Genomic DNA, 15,334 nt, shown 5'->3' with positions numbered 1-15,334 from the left:
TATTGGCTATTCTTAGTGACATGGGTGTATGTACCCTTGTGGGTTCCTCTAGGCCCACCTAGGAGAACTGAGGAACATGTCAGAGTAGAGGGGCGAGGTGGGAGGCTTCTTTGGAAAGTGGGCGGGTTCCCACATGCTCGCCTTGAGCCAGGAGTCCAGCTTACAAGGCAGCTGGCAGCGTGAGAACACCCCTTCCCTGCTCTCTCTTGCAGCAGCCAACGTATGTCCAGGCACTCTTTGACTTTGACCCCCAGGAGGATGGCGAGCTGGGCTTTCGCAGAGGAGACTTCATTCACGTCATGGATAACTCAGATCCCAATTGGTGGAAAGGGGCCTGCCATGGGCAGACCGGCATGTTTCCCCGCAATTATGTCACCCCAGTGAACCGGAGCGTCTAAGAAGCAAAAGAGATTATTTAAAGAAAGTGAAAAGTTGAGACCGTTCACAAGAATTACACCCACACGCTGCCTATCACAGCCTGTGAGGGAACGCAGAACACCTGGCTGGGTCCCACGGGTGACCCTCTCACTTAGGTTGCAACTTTGGGGGGGTGGGAAGGGGTGTTTGATTTCATCATGCCAAAACTTAACCTATTGAATGGATTACAATTTTTATTACGGAATCTCGCCGCTACTCCTCTTCCCCTCCTGTGTCCTTTTTCTCATTCTTTCTTTCCTGTCCAGTGCATGATGTTTAAGGCCACATATAGTCCAGCTGATGCCAATAATAAAAGAAAAGAAACCAAGTGGGCTGGTATTTTCTCTATGCAAAATGTCTGTGGAGATGGATGGACTGAAAGAGCCGGATTCCTCACACAGAGGGGCAGCCGGTGCTTCTGGGGCCCTGGTTGGGGTTCACCGGAGATGCCCAAGGGCATCCGCCTCCATCCTCAGCCTGGAGCATTCCATCAAAGTTGGAATTAGGGGAAGGAGGCCCGCTGCCCCATCATGGTCTCCTGAGAGTCAGACTGCAGACCTGCCCCTCCCCCACTGCTTCCCTTCAGGTGTTTGGGTTTTTTTGTTGTTTTGTTTTGTTTTTTTTCATAGTGCCTTTGTCTAATTTCAAGGGTGTTCATGAGTGGTGTTTGTACCTTTTTTTTTTTTTTTTAAATAAGTTAAAGACAGTCCAGAGCTTTTCAGTTGATTAGTCTCCTATCCTGTGTAAATATTTTCCTCTCAGGGCAGAGGAAAGAGGACAGAGAAGGAGCTGGTAGAAGCAGAGGGTGTGCTTCCCATCGTGAATGGGCAGGAAGTCTTGAAGCTTCAGCTTTTACATTGTGAGCTGTGACACTTGCTTCAGCTCAGACTCAGTGGACATCAGAGTCCCTGCCCTCCATGTCTCGGTTGCGGTCTGCTCTTTCTATACCTGGAGCTACTAATCGTCAGAACACAAGATGGGCCGAGGAGCCATGCATCCTTTACTCTCAGGCCTACAGGCAGATGGGAGTTGAAGGTCTTGGCCGTTCGCTCTTGTTGCTCTTAGAATTAAGTCCTTGTTGTGTGCTTTTCCATCTGTCCAGGAGTACAGAATGCAGGATTGTGGGGTCGATCGCATCTCTGTTCACAGTGGGTGATGTTTGCAGCTGCTCTGCTGCCCCCATCCCATGAAGCCTTTCGAGGTAGGAAAGACCAAGACCAATGCACAGCTTTTGAAATCTTGTCTCCTGTGAGCTTTCCGTCCTCTGCAGTCACGTGCCTATTCGCCGTTTCTCTCCACCCTGCCTCCTTCCCACAGCAGAAACAAGGCTACTCCCTGGCCCTCCCTTGGAGTTGGTGGCATCCATGGGCCGCCAGACTCTTGAGGGTGGAGTCTCCCCTGGACTTTGTCTTGTGAGATGGACTCAGCTCAGAGCACCCCTGTGGCCCCGGAGGCGGCCATCTGGGCAGAGTGTGTTCCCACCCCTCCTCTTCTGCTGCTTTCCCTGCTGACGATAAAAATAATCTCTGGAGTTACACCTGGGCCATTTGATTGTTTTATTTTGGAATTGGTGTATATCATGAAGCCTTGCTGAACTAAGTTTTGTGTGTATATATTTAAAGATCAGTGTTTAAATAAAAAAAAAAAAAGTATGTACTTACTCCTCTAACTTCTGCGGATAGCAATTTGGTAGGTAGTGATTAACTGTGAATAAACATACAACGAATTCTTAACTGTGTATCTTCATTTCTCCCTGATGACGTTTAGATTTTATTTTATAAAGTCACTATGTTGCCCTGACTGGCCTGAAACTGACAGCAATCCACCTGCCTCTACTCCCAAATGCTGGGATTAAAGGCTTAGAGTATGTTAACACTGGCTGGCATATCCAGGCCCTGTGATCCTAGGATGAGTGATGTAGTTCATTATCTGGAAAATGGTTTAAACAAGAACTTGGGAGAACCCAGAACTGGGCTTGTAAGGCTGCGGAGGTGGGAAGGCTAATCTCTGAGGAAGTAGCTGAGGCAGCTGCATGACACAGCCATGACAGTGGGCTTTTGGGTGAGACAAAGCTGGTAACCACACCGTGCTGGCTATGGCGGTAAGGTATTCTCTTGAAAGAAAGAGAATTAGATGGGGCAAGCCACCTCAACTGTCACAAGCTAGGAAGCTCCCGGGTGCAAACCCCCCCCCCCCATGTGTATGCAGGAGGGAGCTATGCTTTGAGCTGACTTTGCGCTCCCTTTGTGTCCTTGTCAGTTTAACCCCTTCCTGATTGGGGGGGGTGTTCATTTTTTCTCCAGTGCTGAGATCCCAGGGCCACTCTCCCTGAGCCTCCCTTTTGTTCTTCAGGTAGTCATGTGTGTCACAAGTGTCCTGACATGTATATCCCTGCCCATCCCTAGGTCACATTCCTGGTGAGGGGTCCAGGCTGTGTGTGTGTGTGCCCGGGGCCAGTTCAAACATGTCTCATGATAAAGGATAGACTATGCAGGACCTTGAGGGTACCACTAGCCAACCTGGCCCATCATAGTGGCCCTGCTGGTCCCTCCTGGTCCCAAGACTTCAAGGAGCACCAGGAGCCAGGTACAGTGTCAGATTGGACAGCTAACTACTTCTAGGTCATCCTACAGTACCAGCCAGCTGTCTCCTCTTGACACCATCCCCTGGGCCTCCTTAGAGGCTAGGTGGCCCTAAGGCCCAATTTCTTTTTAAAGATTTATTTGTTTATTTTATGTATGTGAGTACACTGTTGCCGTCTTCAGACACACCAGAAGAGGGCGTCAGATCTCATTATGGATGGTTGTGAGCCACCGTGTGGTTGCTGGGATTTGAACTCAGGACCTCTGGAAGAGCAGTCAGTGCTCTTACCCGCTGAGCCATCTCACCAGGCCCTGACTTGTTTTTTTCAGGGAAGGTGTCATATAGCATAGGCTGGCTAAGTAGTTGTTATGTAACTGAGGCTTGCCTTGAATTCCTGTTCCTATTACCTTCCTTTCCCAAATGCTGGGATTCTATCCATGGACTACTATGAGCGCTTTTAAGTCTCTCTCTCTCTCTCTCTCTCTCTCTCTCTCTCTCTCTCTCTCTCTCTCTCTCCTTCCCTCCCTCTCTTTCTCTCTCTCTCTCATTTTTCTTCTTTCTATAGAGAAGGAGGCAGAGGCATATGAAATGTTGGTTCAAGTATCCCAGGCCAACCTAGCTTCAAACTCACTAAGCAGATAAGGCTGGCCTTGAACTCCTGATCCTTCTGCCTCCACCTCCTAAGAGCCAGGACTACAAGCCTATACCATGAAGCCCAGTGTGGAGTCCTGGGGTCCCTTCAGCCTCTCTACCAGTTACCATCACAAACCTAAGAAAAACAGGGAATGGGTGTTCACACCTATAACCGAATTCCAAAGGCCGAGGCAGGAGGATCATGTTGCGTTCCAGATCACTCTGGGCTACAGAACTGAGACACTCCCATGTTTCCAACAAATGTTTAAGGGAGGAGGTTGTTGATGATGGTTGAGATGGCAATCCCATATGCTGATGACTCTGAATACTGGTGTTTGGCCAGCTCTCTCAAAATTAAACCCAGTCAAGTTGGCTCAGGAGGTGAAAGGACTTGCTACCAAACCCTCAGAGCCATCTGATGGGAGGTGGGAGCTTACTTGTCACACGTTGGCCTCCAAGTCTTATACACTATAACACTCATGTGCCCACACATAAAAAACACCTTAAAAATATATGTATGTGTGTATATATATGTGTATATATATATATGTATATATATTTATAGAGAGAGAGATTGCTAGGCATAATGACAGTACTTTGGAGACAAAGGCAGGTGGGATATCTGAGATCAAGTCTAGCCTGATCCCTGTATCGATCTCCAGGCCAGGCAAAGCTACACAGTGAGACCTTGTCTATTAAGTAAAAGCTGGAGGAGCTAGGAGAGATAGTACTTGCTGATAATCCCAGTACTGAGGAGGATGGAGACTTCCAAGCCAGCCTGAGCTACATGATAAGACCAGGGCTCCTAGACCAGCCCTGGCTACATGAGGTAGGTCTTAAAAAGCACAACTTAACAAGCCAATCTCTAAGACATACTAAACCCTGTTCAAATAGAGAGCACTGAGAGAGGAGACCCAGACTGGACTCCTGCCCCACCGTAAGCATGGTTTGGGGGTTCTGAAACACAGCCTGAGTCAGCACCGCAGCCTGTCTGCCTCCACTTCCCTTCTCTGTGCTGCCCAAGGCAGGACGACCCAAAGTGCATCAGCCTCTCCCATCTCCTCGGGGCATCTTCAGGACCCCTGGTGACCAAGTCCTCCGTAGGGCACATGGCCTCTTCTCTGGAACTAGGGGACTTCCCCCATGAGGAACAGGCTGAGGAGAGCCTCCCTCGTTCATTCCCCCACAGATGAGCAGCCCCCACCACTCCTGCCCTGCAGACGTCATTGAGTCATCCTGAGAGTGGAAATCACCACATTTGGGTCTTCACCTGCACCACCCGGAGGTGGTGTTCTGCCCAGATTCTTAGATGTGAGCCATGAGCTGGGCGAATTCAGGCAGGAAGTGGGGGATGCAAATGGGCTAAGGATGAGTGATTAGGGAAGGTACCATCAGGTCAGGGCGACCTGTTGGTATAGGTATTTGGACAGTTATTAATAGGTGGAGCTGTGGGTGTAACTCCGTGGAGCACATGCTTCATGTAGGCAAAGCCCTAAGTCCCATGCCCAGCACCAAACAGAGGACAGACTCGGAAGTGTCCTGAGCTGCCCTCTGGCTGGGACAGTGGAGCTATGATCCCAGCTGCCCAGTGTCTATCCTTTACACACCAGAGGCTTCCACTGTCCTGAGAAGTGACGTCAAGATGGAAGCTGAGTTCTAGAACACCTGGCTTACAACAGTTTACAGAAGAAAGTTAGGGAAGCCCAGAAGAGGCCAAAGGTGGCATTAGCTTAGGATGGAAGGAGGCCTGCCTATCTCCTCTCCCAGTTATCTCTCTTGGGTGGTCAGGCTGGACTCGTGGGTTCTGAGCGGCAATGTCCTGGGGTGCTGGTTGTCCCCCAATGTATTGGGCGGAGTGCCAGCCATGTGACACTCTACTCTGTTTCTTTTGCTTGTGACTGAACTCGGGGGAGCCAGCACAAGATAGACTACCTCTGGGGCATGCTATCGTCCCTGTCAGTCAGTGCCTTTTTTTGATAGGAGCTACCTTGTCCTAACTGTCCAGGGGCCACAGTGAGGAACAGCTGGGAGAAACCTAAGAGGTTCCTTCACAAACAGTAGATGCTAAGCCAGGTGTCGGGGCTAGAGATGGCTCAGCAGCAAAGAGCATCAACTGCTCTTGCAAAGACTCAGGTTCGAATCCCAGCACATGGTGGCTCCAACCATCAGTAAGTCTGATTCCTGGGGATCCAATGCCCTCTCTGATCTCTGCAGGCACTAGGCACACAAGTAGTACACAGATGTACATACAGGCATCAGGAGTTCAAGACCAGCTTCATCTTCATAAGGAGTTTGAGGCCAGCCTAAGCAATCTGAGACTCTATCTCAAACAAGAAAAAGGAGGTTGGGGCTGTGGGGAGCTGTGGACGGTAGCTTAGTGCTAGCACAGTTAACCAGCATGCTTAGTGTTTAAGGCCATAGGTTTAAAAATAAAATAATCAAAACCGAACTCTGTAAGCGTGGTGGTTTATGCCTACAATCAAGGAAGCTGAGGCAAGAGGATTGCAAATTTGAAGCCAGGCCAAGTTACATAGTAAGATGGAGGCCAGCCTAGCTTGCAGCATGAGGTCTCAAGAAGATGAGGGCTAGTAATGTGAGCACCTTGGTTCCATATGCAGACGCTGGGCAGCACCTGCTTACATGAGGCCATCTTGGCATTCAGTCAGCACCTGGACCAGTTCTCCCTCCACCAAGGAGATGGGTTCATTTCTGCTGGTGCCCGAATTTGGTAAGTCACCCTAAGCCTAAGCCTAAGCCCAACACTATCACACAAAGTTCATTTTTTTATACTGATTTCCTGATGCTGGGAATCAGACACTGCTTTTGTTTTTGAAACGGTCTCGATATGTACTCCTAGTTATGTTGCCCAGGCTAGCCTTGAACGCAGAGATCCTCCTGCCTCTGCCCCCTGAATGCTGGAATTAAAGGCGTGTAGCACCACACTGGAACTTTTTTTTTCCCCCTTGGAGCTTTGTTCCAGCCAGGTGTGGCAATTCTAGCTGAGTGGGAGAGTTAGGCTTGCCTGGTGTACATGGGTAGATCAGGCTAGCCAGGAGGGTCTGTGCTAGCCTGTTGTACTTAGCAAGATCCAGACTAGCCAGTACTCAGACTCAAAACCAAAACCAAAAGCCAGCCTGAAAGCCAGGCTACGTGAGATGTGCAGTTTTAATCCCAGTACTCAGGAGGCAGAAGTGGGTGGGTCTCTGTAATCCTGAGGCCAGCCTGCTCTACATAAATAACTCCAAGCTACCCAGGGTTACACAGTGAGACCCTGTCTCAGACAAACACGGAAACCCAGCCTGACCCAGCATGGTAGCTCATGGTTATAATTCCAGCTCTCCAGCAGCTGAGGGGTAAACTGATGTTCGAGGCCAGCCTAGGCTAAGTGTGAGACCCTATTTCAGAAAATAAAATTGGATAACAGACTCATTAGCACACCCCTCTAACCTAGTGCCTGGAAAGCTGCATAGTAGACCCAGTCAGATTGGGCTGCACAGCCAGGGGTGGCTTGTAAATACAGAGCACAAGGAAACGCACTGGGAGGTGTGTGCGTGGGATTGTGTGGTGGGGGCTCTGGGAGCTTTAATACTTTTTTTTTTTAAGATTATTTTATGTATATGAGCACACTGTGCCTGTCTTCAGACACACCAGAAGAGGGCATCAGAACTCATTCCAGATGGTTGTGAGCCACCATGGTTGCTGGGAATTGAACTCAGGACCTCTGGAAGAGCAGTCTGTGATCTTAACCTCTGAGCCATCTCTCCAGCCCCGGGAACTTTAATTCTTGAGACTTCCCTGCAAGCTTGGGTGGCAGAGCAGGCATCTTCTCCTTTCGCAGAATTTCCCTGGCTCGGTGTGCTCATATTTTCAATAGAAACCTTTGTCTTGTTCCCAGTGTGGGCAGGTAACCCTCTAAGTGCTTTTGTTTGGATCTTGTGAAATTTATAAACCACCTTCAAGAGTGTGGGGAACTTTCCGAAGCTGGGTCTCGTGCCCTTGGAAGCCTGGCACAGCGCCAGGGTCATGGCCTCCTGGACTCAGTCACCCTACTGGAGGCTGGTATGCTTCTGATGCTTCATTTGTCTAACTTGCTTGCTTGTTTTTTCTCTCTATCGTTTGGGACAGGGATCATGTAGCCCAGGCTAGCGTTGAACTCCTGACCCTCCTGCCTTCGCCTCCCGAGTGCTGGGATTGCAGGTGTGAGCACCACCACACCCTTCCTGTCCTGCAGTCTGCTGTTCTCAAATAGAAATGCAAATGGAACGAGCTGTCAGCTGGGCCCCCAGACGCTGCTGTACTGCCTGAGCCCCGCCTTTAATGACGATGCTGACAGAAGTCTACTAAGCGATCCTCACAACCCATAAGGAAACTGTTTACATCTCGTCAAAAATCTCTGACAGGGCCGGGCGGTGGTGGCACACGCCTTTAATCCCAGCACTTGGGAGGCAGAGGCAGACAGATCTCTGAGTTAGAGGTCACCTGATCCACAGAGAGAATTCCAAGACAGCCAGGGCTACACAGAGAAACTCTGTCACGAACTACCCTCACCCCAAATCTGACAAAATACATTTTTCCCTACAAGGGATATGCATCCTCTTTTAAGATCATTATGGGCTGGAGAGGTTGAGCATTGACTGCCCTTCCAGAGGTTATGAGTTCAATTCCCAGCAACCACATGGTGGCTCACAACCTCTGTAATGGGATTAGATGCCCTCTTCTGGTGTGTCTGAAAGACAGCTACAGTATACTTATCATATGTATACACACACACACACACATATATATGTATACACATATATACATATGCATATACAATTTTTGAAAAGATAATTTATCATGTGGGTGGGAGATTACGTCACAAGTCACAAGTGAGGTCAGATGGTCAGATGACAACTTTCAGGAATCAGTTCTCTCTTTTTTATTTTATTTATTTACTTGTTTGTTTTGGGTTTTTGTTTGTTTGTTTGTTTTTTGAGACAGGGTTTCTCTGTGTAGCCCTGACCGTCCTGGAACTCACTCTGTAGACCATGCTGGCCTTGAACTCAGAGATCTGCCTGCCTCTGCCTCCTAAGTGCTAGCTAGGCCTAAAGGCATGGGCCACCACTGCCTGGCCAGTTCTCTCTTCCCATCTTCCTCACCCCAGGATTAAACTCAGGCTGTTGGGCTTGGTGGCCCCTACTGAGCTATCTTACTATTCCAAATGAGGTTCTTTCAAAAAAGTTAGTTTAGGGGCTAGAAAGATGGCTCAACAAACAGTTCAGAGCACTGGCTACTCTTTCAGGGGTCCTGAGTTAGATTCTCCACACCCACATGGCAGCTCACAGTTGTCTGTAACTCCAGGATCCAACAGCCTCACACAGACAACATGAAGGGAAAACATCAGTGTACATAAAATAAGAATAAATACATTTTTTAAAAAAATAATCCAGGGCTGGAGAGATGGCTCAACAGTTAAGAACATTGGCTGCCCTTCCAGAGGTCCTGAATTCAATTCCCAGCAACCACATGGTGGCTCACAACCATCTGAAATGAGATCTGACGCCCTCTTCTGGTGTGTCTGTAGACAGCTACAGTGTACTTAGATATAATAATAAATAAATCTTTTTTAAAAATCCAAAACATGCTGGGCGGTGATGGCGCACGCCTTTAATCCCAGCACTTGGGGGGCAGAGGCAGGCGGATTTCTGAGTTCGAGGCCAGCCTGGTCTACAGAGTGAGTTCCAGGAGAGCCAGGGCTACACAGAGAAATGCTGTCTCGAAAAACAAAACAAAACAAAACAAAATAAAAAATCCAAAACAATTTTTAAGTTTTTTTTATGTGTGGGTATTTTGACTGCATGTATGGCAGATGTATGCAGTGTCCACAGAAGCCATAAGAGGGCGTCAGATTGCCCTGGAACCGGAACTGTAGGTCCATTGGCCACTATGGGGGTGGAAGCCCAGTCCCTCTACAAGAACAGCTAGGGCTCTTTTTTTGTTTGTTTGTTTGTTTTCAAGGCAGGATTTCTCTGTGTAGCCCTGGCTGTCCTGGAACGCACTCTGTAGACCAGGCTGGCCTCAGACTCAGAAATCCACCTGCCTCTGCCTTCCAAATGCTGGTGTGCATCGCCACCGCCCAGCCAAAATAATCTCCGAGCCAGTGGTTTTTAATTGATTTATTTTTTGATGATTTGACACACGTGCAGAGTGTATTTTAGTAACTTCCACTGCATTACTTCTATCCATCCCGCTTCCACTCAGACTCTCATTTTCCCCAGGCAGCTTGGTTCCCATCTCAGGTCAGAGTGTTACTGGTCAGGGTTGCTGGGATGAGCATGAGAAAGCACTCACTGGCACAGCGCTCACTCTTCTGAGGCTTAGGTGGTGAAAGAACACCTCCCTCCGCAGCCACCCCTACCTGCGACAGCCCTGGGAAGATGGCCTGGGTGTGGTGGGGTCTTTCTGGGACTCTCTTGCTTCTGTAGTCCTGGTTGAAATCGAACCCTCGAGCTGCTCCTGCCTCTGCCTCCCAAGTGCTGAATGACAGGTGTATAATGTAAGCCTCAAAACTGGCTCCAAACTGTACTCTTCTGAATGGCTGAAGCCAGTGTGGAGGTGTAATAAGGTGGTAGTAGGAGACTGTTTGCTTGGTGTGATGGTTTGTGTATGTTCGGCCCAGGGAGTGGCACTATTAGGAGCTGTGGCCCTGTTGGAGTAGGTGTGTTACTGTGGGGGTGGGTTTAAAGACCCTCAATTCTAGCTGCCTAGAATTGAATATCTACCTGCCTAGCAACCTTCAGATGAAGAAGATGCAGAACTCTCAGCTCCTCCTGCACCATGCCTGCCTGGATGCTGCCATGTTCCCACCTTGATGATAACAGACTGAACCTCTGAACCTATAAGCCAGCCCTAATTAAATGTTATCCTTATTTTTTTTAAAGATTTATTTTATTTATTTATTTTATGTGTATGAGTACACTGTACCTGTACAGATGGCCATGAGCCATCATGTGTGTGGCTGCTGGGAATTGAACTCAGGATCTCTGCCCTGCTCGCTCTGGCCTCGCTTGCTCCAGTATAATTCACTGTAGCTGTCTTCAGACACACCCAGAAGAGGGGGTCAGATCTCATTATAGGTGGTTGTGAGCCACCATGTGGTTGCTGGGATCCGAACTCAGGACCTTCGGAAGAGCAGTCAGTGCTCTTACCTGCTGAGCCATCTCACCAGCCCCAAATGTTATCCTTATAAGAGTTGCCTTGGTTATGGTGTCTGTTCGCAGTAGTAAAACCCTAACTAAGACACTTGGCATGCACAAAACCCTAGGTTCAAGTTGCTAGTACCACAAAAAGAGAGTTTTAATAGCCCCCACAACAAAAATAATAAGGAAGAATTTTTTTTTTTTAATTTCCATTGAGCTGGGCATGGTGGCACATGCCTTTAATCCCAGGCTCTTGAGGCAAAGGCAGGCAGATATCCGAGTTCTAGGTCACCATAGTGGCATATTCAAGTTTGCATATTGAATTCTAGACAAGACCACAGAGTTAAGACTAAATAAACAAATAAATAAGTGTTTCCATCTATTGGGTGAGGCGGTGTAGTGATACATGCCTGGATAGGCTGAGACAGGAAGTCTGTAAATTCAAGGTCAGCCTGAGCTACAAAAGCTTCAGGCCAGATTGGACTACATACAGAAGCTGTTCCACAAAAAACAAAACAAAAACAAAAACAAGCAAACAAACAGAAAGCTGGGGTCTGGAGATGGCCCAGCAGTTAGGAACACGAGTTCTGAGGACCACAGGTTCACAACCACCCAAAACTCTAGCTCAAAGATATACTTACTTTCATTTCACTTGTATAAAACCCATGTTTAAGAAGAGCCCGGTGGGCTGGAGAGATGGCTCAAAGGTTTAGAGCACTGGAGAGATGGTCCAAAGGTTTAGAGCACTGGCTCCTCTTCCAGAGGAAGTGGGTTCGATTCCTCTAACCAACAGGGAGACTCCCTATCACATAGAACTCCAGCTCCAGGGGAGCTGGCACCCTCTTCTGGCTCCCACAGGTACCATGTAATACACATACACATATGTGATATACATATATAAGGTAAAGAGCACTCATACAGGTAAAATGAATAAAGAAAACATCTGAGCATGGGGCCAGGTGTGGTGGCGCACACCTTTAGTCCCAGCACTCAGAAGGCAGAAGCAGGCGGATCTCTGTGCGTTCAGGGCCACACTAGTCTACAGAGTGAGTTCCAGGATGGGCATAGCTATACATGTCTTGGAAAAAAAGTTTGGACATGGTGGTACACACCTATAATCCCAGCCCTTGGGCAATGGAGGAGGATCAGGAGTTCCAGGTCATCCTCCCTACCATGTGAGATGAAGGCCAGTCTAGGTTATATTATACGAGATCCTGCTCTCCGTATATATAACATCTAAAACGCTAGCCATTTCAACCATTTATCCAGTTCTGTTTTGTTTGATTTTTGACATAGTACCTCACTGTGTGACCATGCTGGCCTTGAACTTGGTATTCTCCTGCCTCAGTCTCTTGAGGAGACATACTGGACAAACATCCCTACCCACTGAGCCATCTTGCTCTGTTCCAAAGACATGAATTCAATCCCTGGGACCCAAATAGGAGAAAGAGAGAAAGGTCTTGGCCCCCCATACTAAAAATAAGTCAGTTAATCAAATCAATAATTTCAAGCTGGGTGATGCGTGACCCTTGAGAGGCAGTGGCAGGGGGATTACCAGAATTCAGAGCCAAATAGGGCCATGTCTCAATAAATAGACACAGTTTCTTTCAAGTCCGAGTAGACCGAGCCTGACCCCTCCCCAGATCTGGGTGAAGAAAGCTGGACTCCCAATAAACCAACCCTTCCTGGGCTTCCTTGCCAGAGGCTGCAAGAAAGCTCGGCATGTTGTGGGAAATGGTAACCAGCAGTGCTCTCCAGATGTGTGTACACAGCTGGGAAGCCAAGAAAAGGGTCCGCTGACCCAGCCAAAGGGAAGTTGGGAAGAGGCTGACATGAGAGACTGATGGAGGGGGGCAGGGGGAGACTGATGCAGGGAGGTAGGGGGAAACTGATGGAGGGGGGAAGGGAGAGACTGATGGAGGGGAGAAGGGGGAGAGTGATGGAGTGGGGCAGGGGGAAACTGATGGAGGGGCCAGTTGTCTGGAGGAGAAAATCCCTTGTTTAGGATTCCTTGATCTACCAAGATTTCAGGAGCTTCCAGGCCATGCCTGCCCCACCTCTGTGTGTGTGTGATGTTCTATGGCTGTACACGCCAACAGACCATGTTTAAAGACCAGAGTCAGGTCTCAGGTGTGGACAGTGAGCCCCCTCACCATCTGAGTCACCTGCCCTTTCTCTCTGAGTCTCATTACCTCACACTGGACTTGAATTTGTTTGCTATGTAACCAAAAATGACCTTGGCCTCCTGGCCCTCCTGTCTCTAACAGCTCCCAAGTGCTAGGATCTAAGATGTGTGCCGTCATCCCTGGTTTATGAGATCTTGGGCTCAAAGCCAGGTTCTTGTGCATGCTAGGCAAGCCCTCCACCAACTGAGCTCTATAATCCAAAGCTATTTCCTCTGTCCCTTTGTCCCCAAGGAGGAGTACATCCCAAGACTCTCCCAACACTCCTACCCCCACCACCCTAGGGTTACCTGGACACAGGTACCAGTGTGGCAGTAGCTACAAACAGTGCTTCTTAGGTTGGGGACACCTCAAAGCATCTTCATATATGGGGAGAAGACAGGTGAGCAGCTGAACCGGGCAGGACAACACCCCTCCCCCACTCCTCCCTGCTCCCTCCACTGTCGAGACAGGGCTCAACTTCCTCACTTCCTCTGCACCAGCAGAGTGGAGACCGTTCCTACAGGCAGCAGAAAACAGCTTACCCACAGGCAGATCTAGCAGAGAGCCAGATGTCAAAAAGCAGAAGCCTAGGAACCATGGCACCCTCCAGCAAGTTGGGAGCCCTTCCCCACTGGCCGCCATTACCCCAGCCCCGCCCCCGCTCCGCCCCTGACTACTTGGCTGAGGAGGTCTGCTCTTGAGTGTTACTGGACAGTGATTCTCTTTTTTTAATTCACATGTTGTCTGGGTTTGCAGCCATGTGCTGAGTAAACCCGAGAAAAGGAACTGTAAGAAGAACCAGTGTTGGCCCCGGTGCCCACGAGAACTTCCCCTAGAACATTTCGAAAGTGTTGGTTTCTTTCATGGGTTTCTCAGTAAAAACACCAACGTCTGAAACAAAACAAGAAACGCAACCATGCAAATGCCTGCGCATGAAGGTTAACAGTTACATCGTTTATGTTTATCTGTGTACGTGCCATGGTACACAGTGTAGAGTCAAAGGGCAACTTGCAGAAGATGTTTTTGCCTTCCATCTTGTGGGTCCCAGGAATTGAACTCAGGTCATTGGCTTGATCTCAAGCGCCTTTGCCAATGAGCTCTTTTCAGCCCAGAAACTTTATTGGTAAATACTGAAACCTGGAAACGACCAAGATCTGCTAACAGGTGAATAGTGAGGCTATCTGAGTGGGGAGTCGCATACAGCTTTGTCTGTTTGCCTCAGTGCTGGAGATCCAACCCAGGGTGTGGGCATTTGTGGAATCAGCTCCTGAGCTGTGCCCCAGCCACACAAGGAGATGCTAGTCACTCCCATGAATCTATGGAAGGGTTTTAGAAGCACCCTGCTGAGTGAAAGAAAGCTCCAACAGGGAGCTGCTACTTCCCAGGGTCTGAAACAGGGATCAAAACAGAGCTCAGAGGTACTTGGTGACTTTGAGAAGCAGAGAACAGTGAGCATAAGATATAAGGCTCTTCATCTCACTCTGACTCAGATGAAAACACACCACATGGGCCCAGCAGCCCAAGCCTGAAGCCCCGGCCTCAGAAAGCAGTAGCCGAAGAACTACCATAGACAAGAGTCTAACTTGATCTACATAGTCAGCCCAGAAGTCAAGGTTCCTGTAAGGACCTGTCCCAAAACAAACACAAACACAAAGCCAGCGGCAGCCGGGCAGTGGTGGTGTACGCCTTTAATCCCAGCACTTGGGAGGCAGAGGCAGGTGGATTTCTGAGTTCAAGGCCAGCCTGGTCTACAGAGTGAGTTCCAGGACAGCCAGAGCCACACAGAGAAACCCTGTCTCAGAAATAAACAAATGAAAAAACAAAGTCAGAGGCTGGAGAGCTGGTCACATAGTCACAAGCTTGTAGTATAGGCGGGAGAGGTGGCTCAGCAGTTACCAGCACTGGCTCTTCTACAGGCCCCGGTTCAATTCCTATTGCCTATTCCTCTGGCAACTCAGAGTTCCAGGGGATCTGACATCCTCACACAGACATACATGTAGGCAACATATCAATGCACATAAAATAAAAATAGTAAAATGTAAAATCATAATCATAAAAACCCTTATACTGTTTTTGCAGAGGACCTACATTCAATTCCTGGAACCTGTAAGGGCAGCTCTCATTGACCTGTAATTCCAGCTCCAAGACATCCAGTGCCCCCTTCTGGACGTGATGGGAACTGCACTCAAATGTGCACACTAGCCTCCCCGCCCCACAGGTACATCTAACTACAATTAAAAATTCTTAGCCGGGCCGTGGTGGCGTACGCCTTTAATCCCAGCACTTGGGGGGCAGAGGCAAGCAGATTTCTGAGTTCGAGGCCAGCTTGGTCTACAGAGTGAGTTCCAGGACAGCCAG

General features: G+C 48.8%; 1 protein-coding gene and 1 long non-coding RNA gene across 4 annotated transcripts in view; both read left to right on the top strand.

Moving 5' to 3' along the window:
• Window positions 1-745, top strand: part of Grb2 (growth factor receptor bound protein 2) — a 67,657-nt gene extending 66,912 nt beyond the window's left edge. For all 3 annotated transcript variants that reach the window (XM_031350535.1, XM_031350537.1, XM_031350536.1), the window contains exon 6: window positions 213-745. In XM_031350535.1, the coding sequence (XP_031206395.1) occupies window positions 213-398 (186 nt within the window). In that variant the 3' untranslated portion in view covers window positions 399-745. The remainder of the gene's footprint in view (window positions 1-212) is intronic.
• A 5,507-nt stretch (window positions 746-6,252) lies between these two features.
• On the top strand, window positions 6,253-15,230 carry LOC116079129. Its single transcript, XR_004113770.1, has 2 exons — window positions 6,253-6,361; window positions 15,056-15,230. It is a non-coding gene; the product is annotated as an uncharacterized LOC116079129 (long non-coding RNA).
• Window positions 15,231-15,334: the final 104 nt, after the last annotated feature.

The sequence above is a fragment of the Mastomys coucha genome, unplaced genomic scaffold (genome assembly GCF_008632895.1).
Source record: "Mastomys coucha isolate ucsf_1 unplaced genomic scaffold, UCSF_Mcou_1 pScaffold5, whole genome shotgun sequence".
In the NCBI taxonomy this organism is placed as follows: Eukaryota; Metazoa; Chordata; class Mammalia; order Rodentia; family Muridae; genus Mastomys; species Mastomys coucha.
This window is presented reverse-complemented; position numbering and strand designations above follow the sequence as displayed.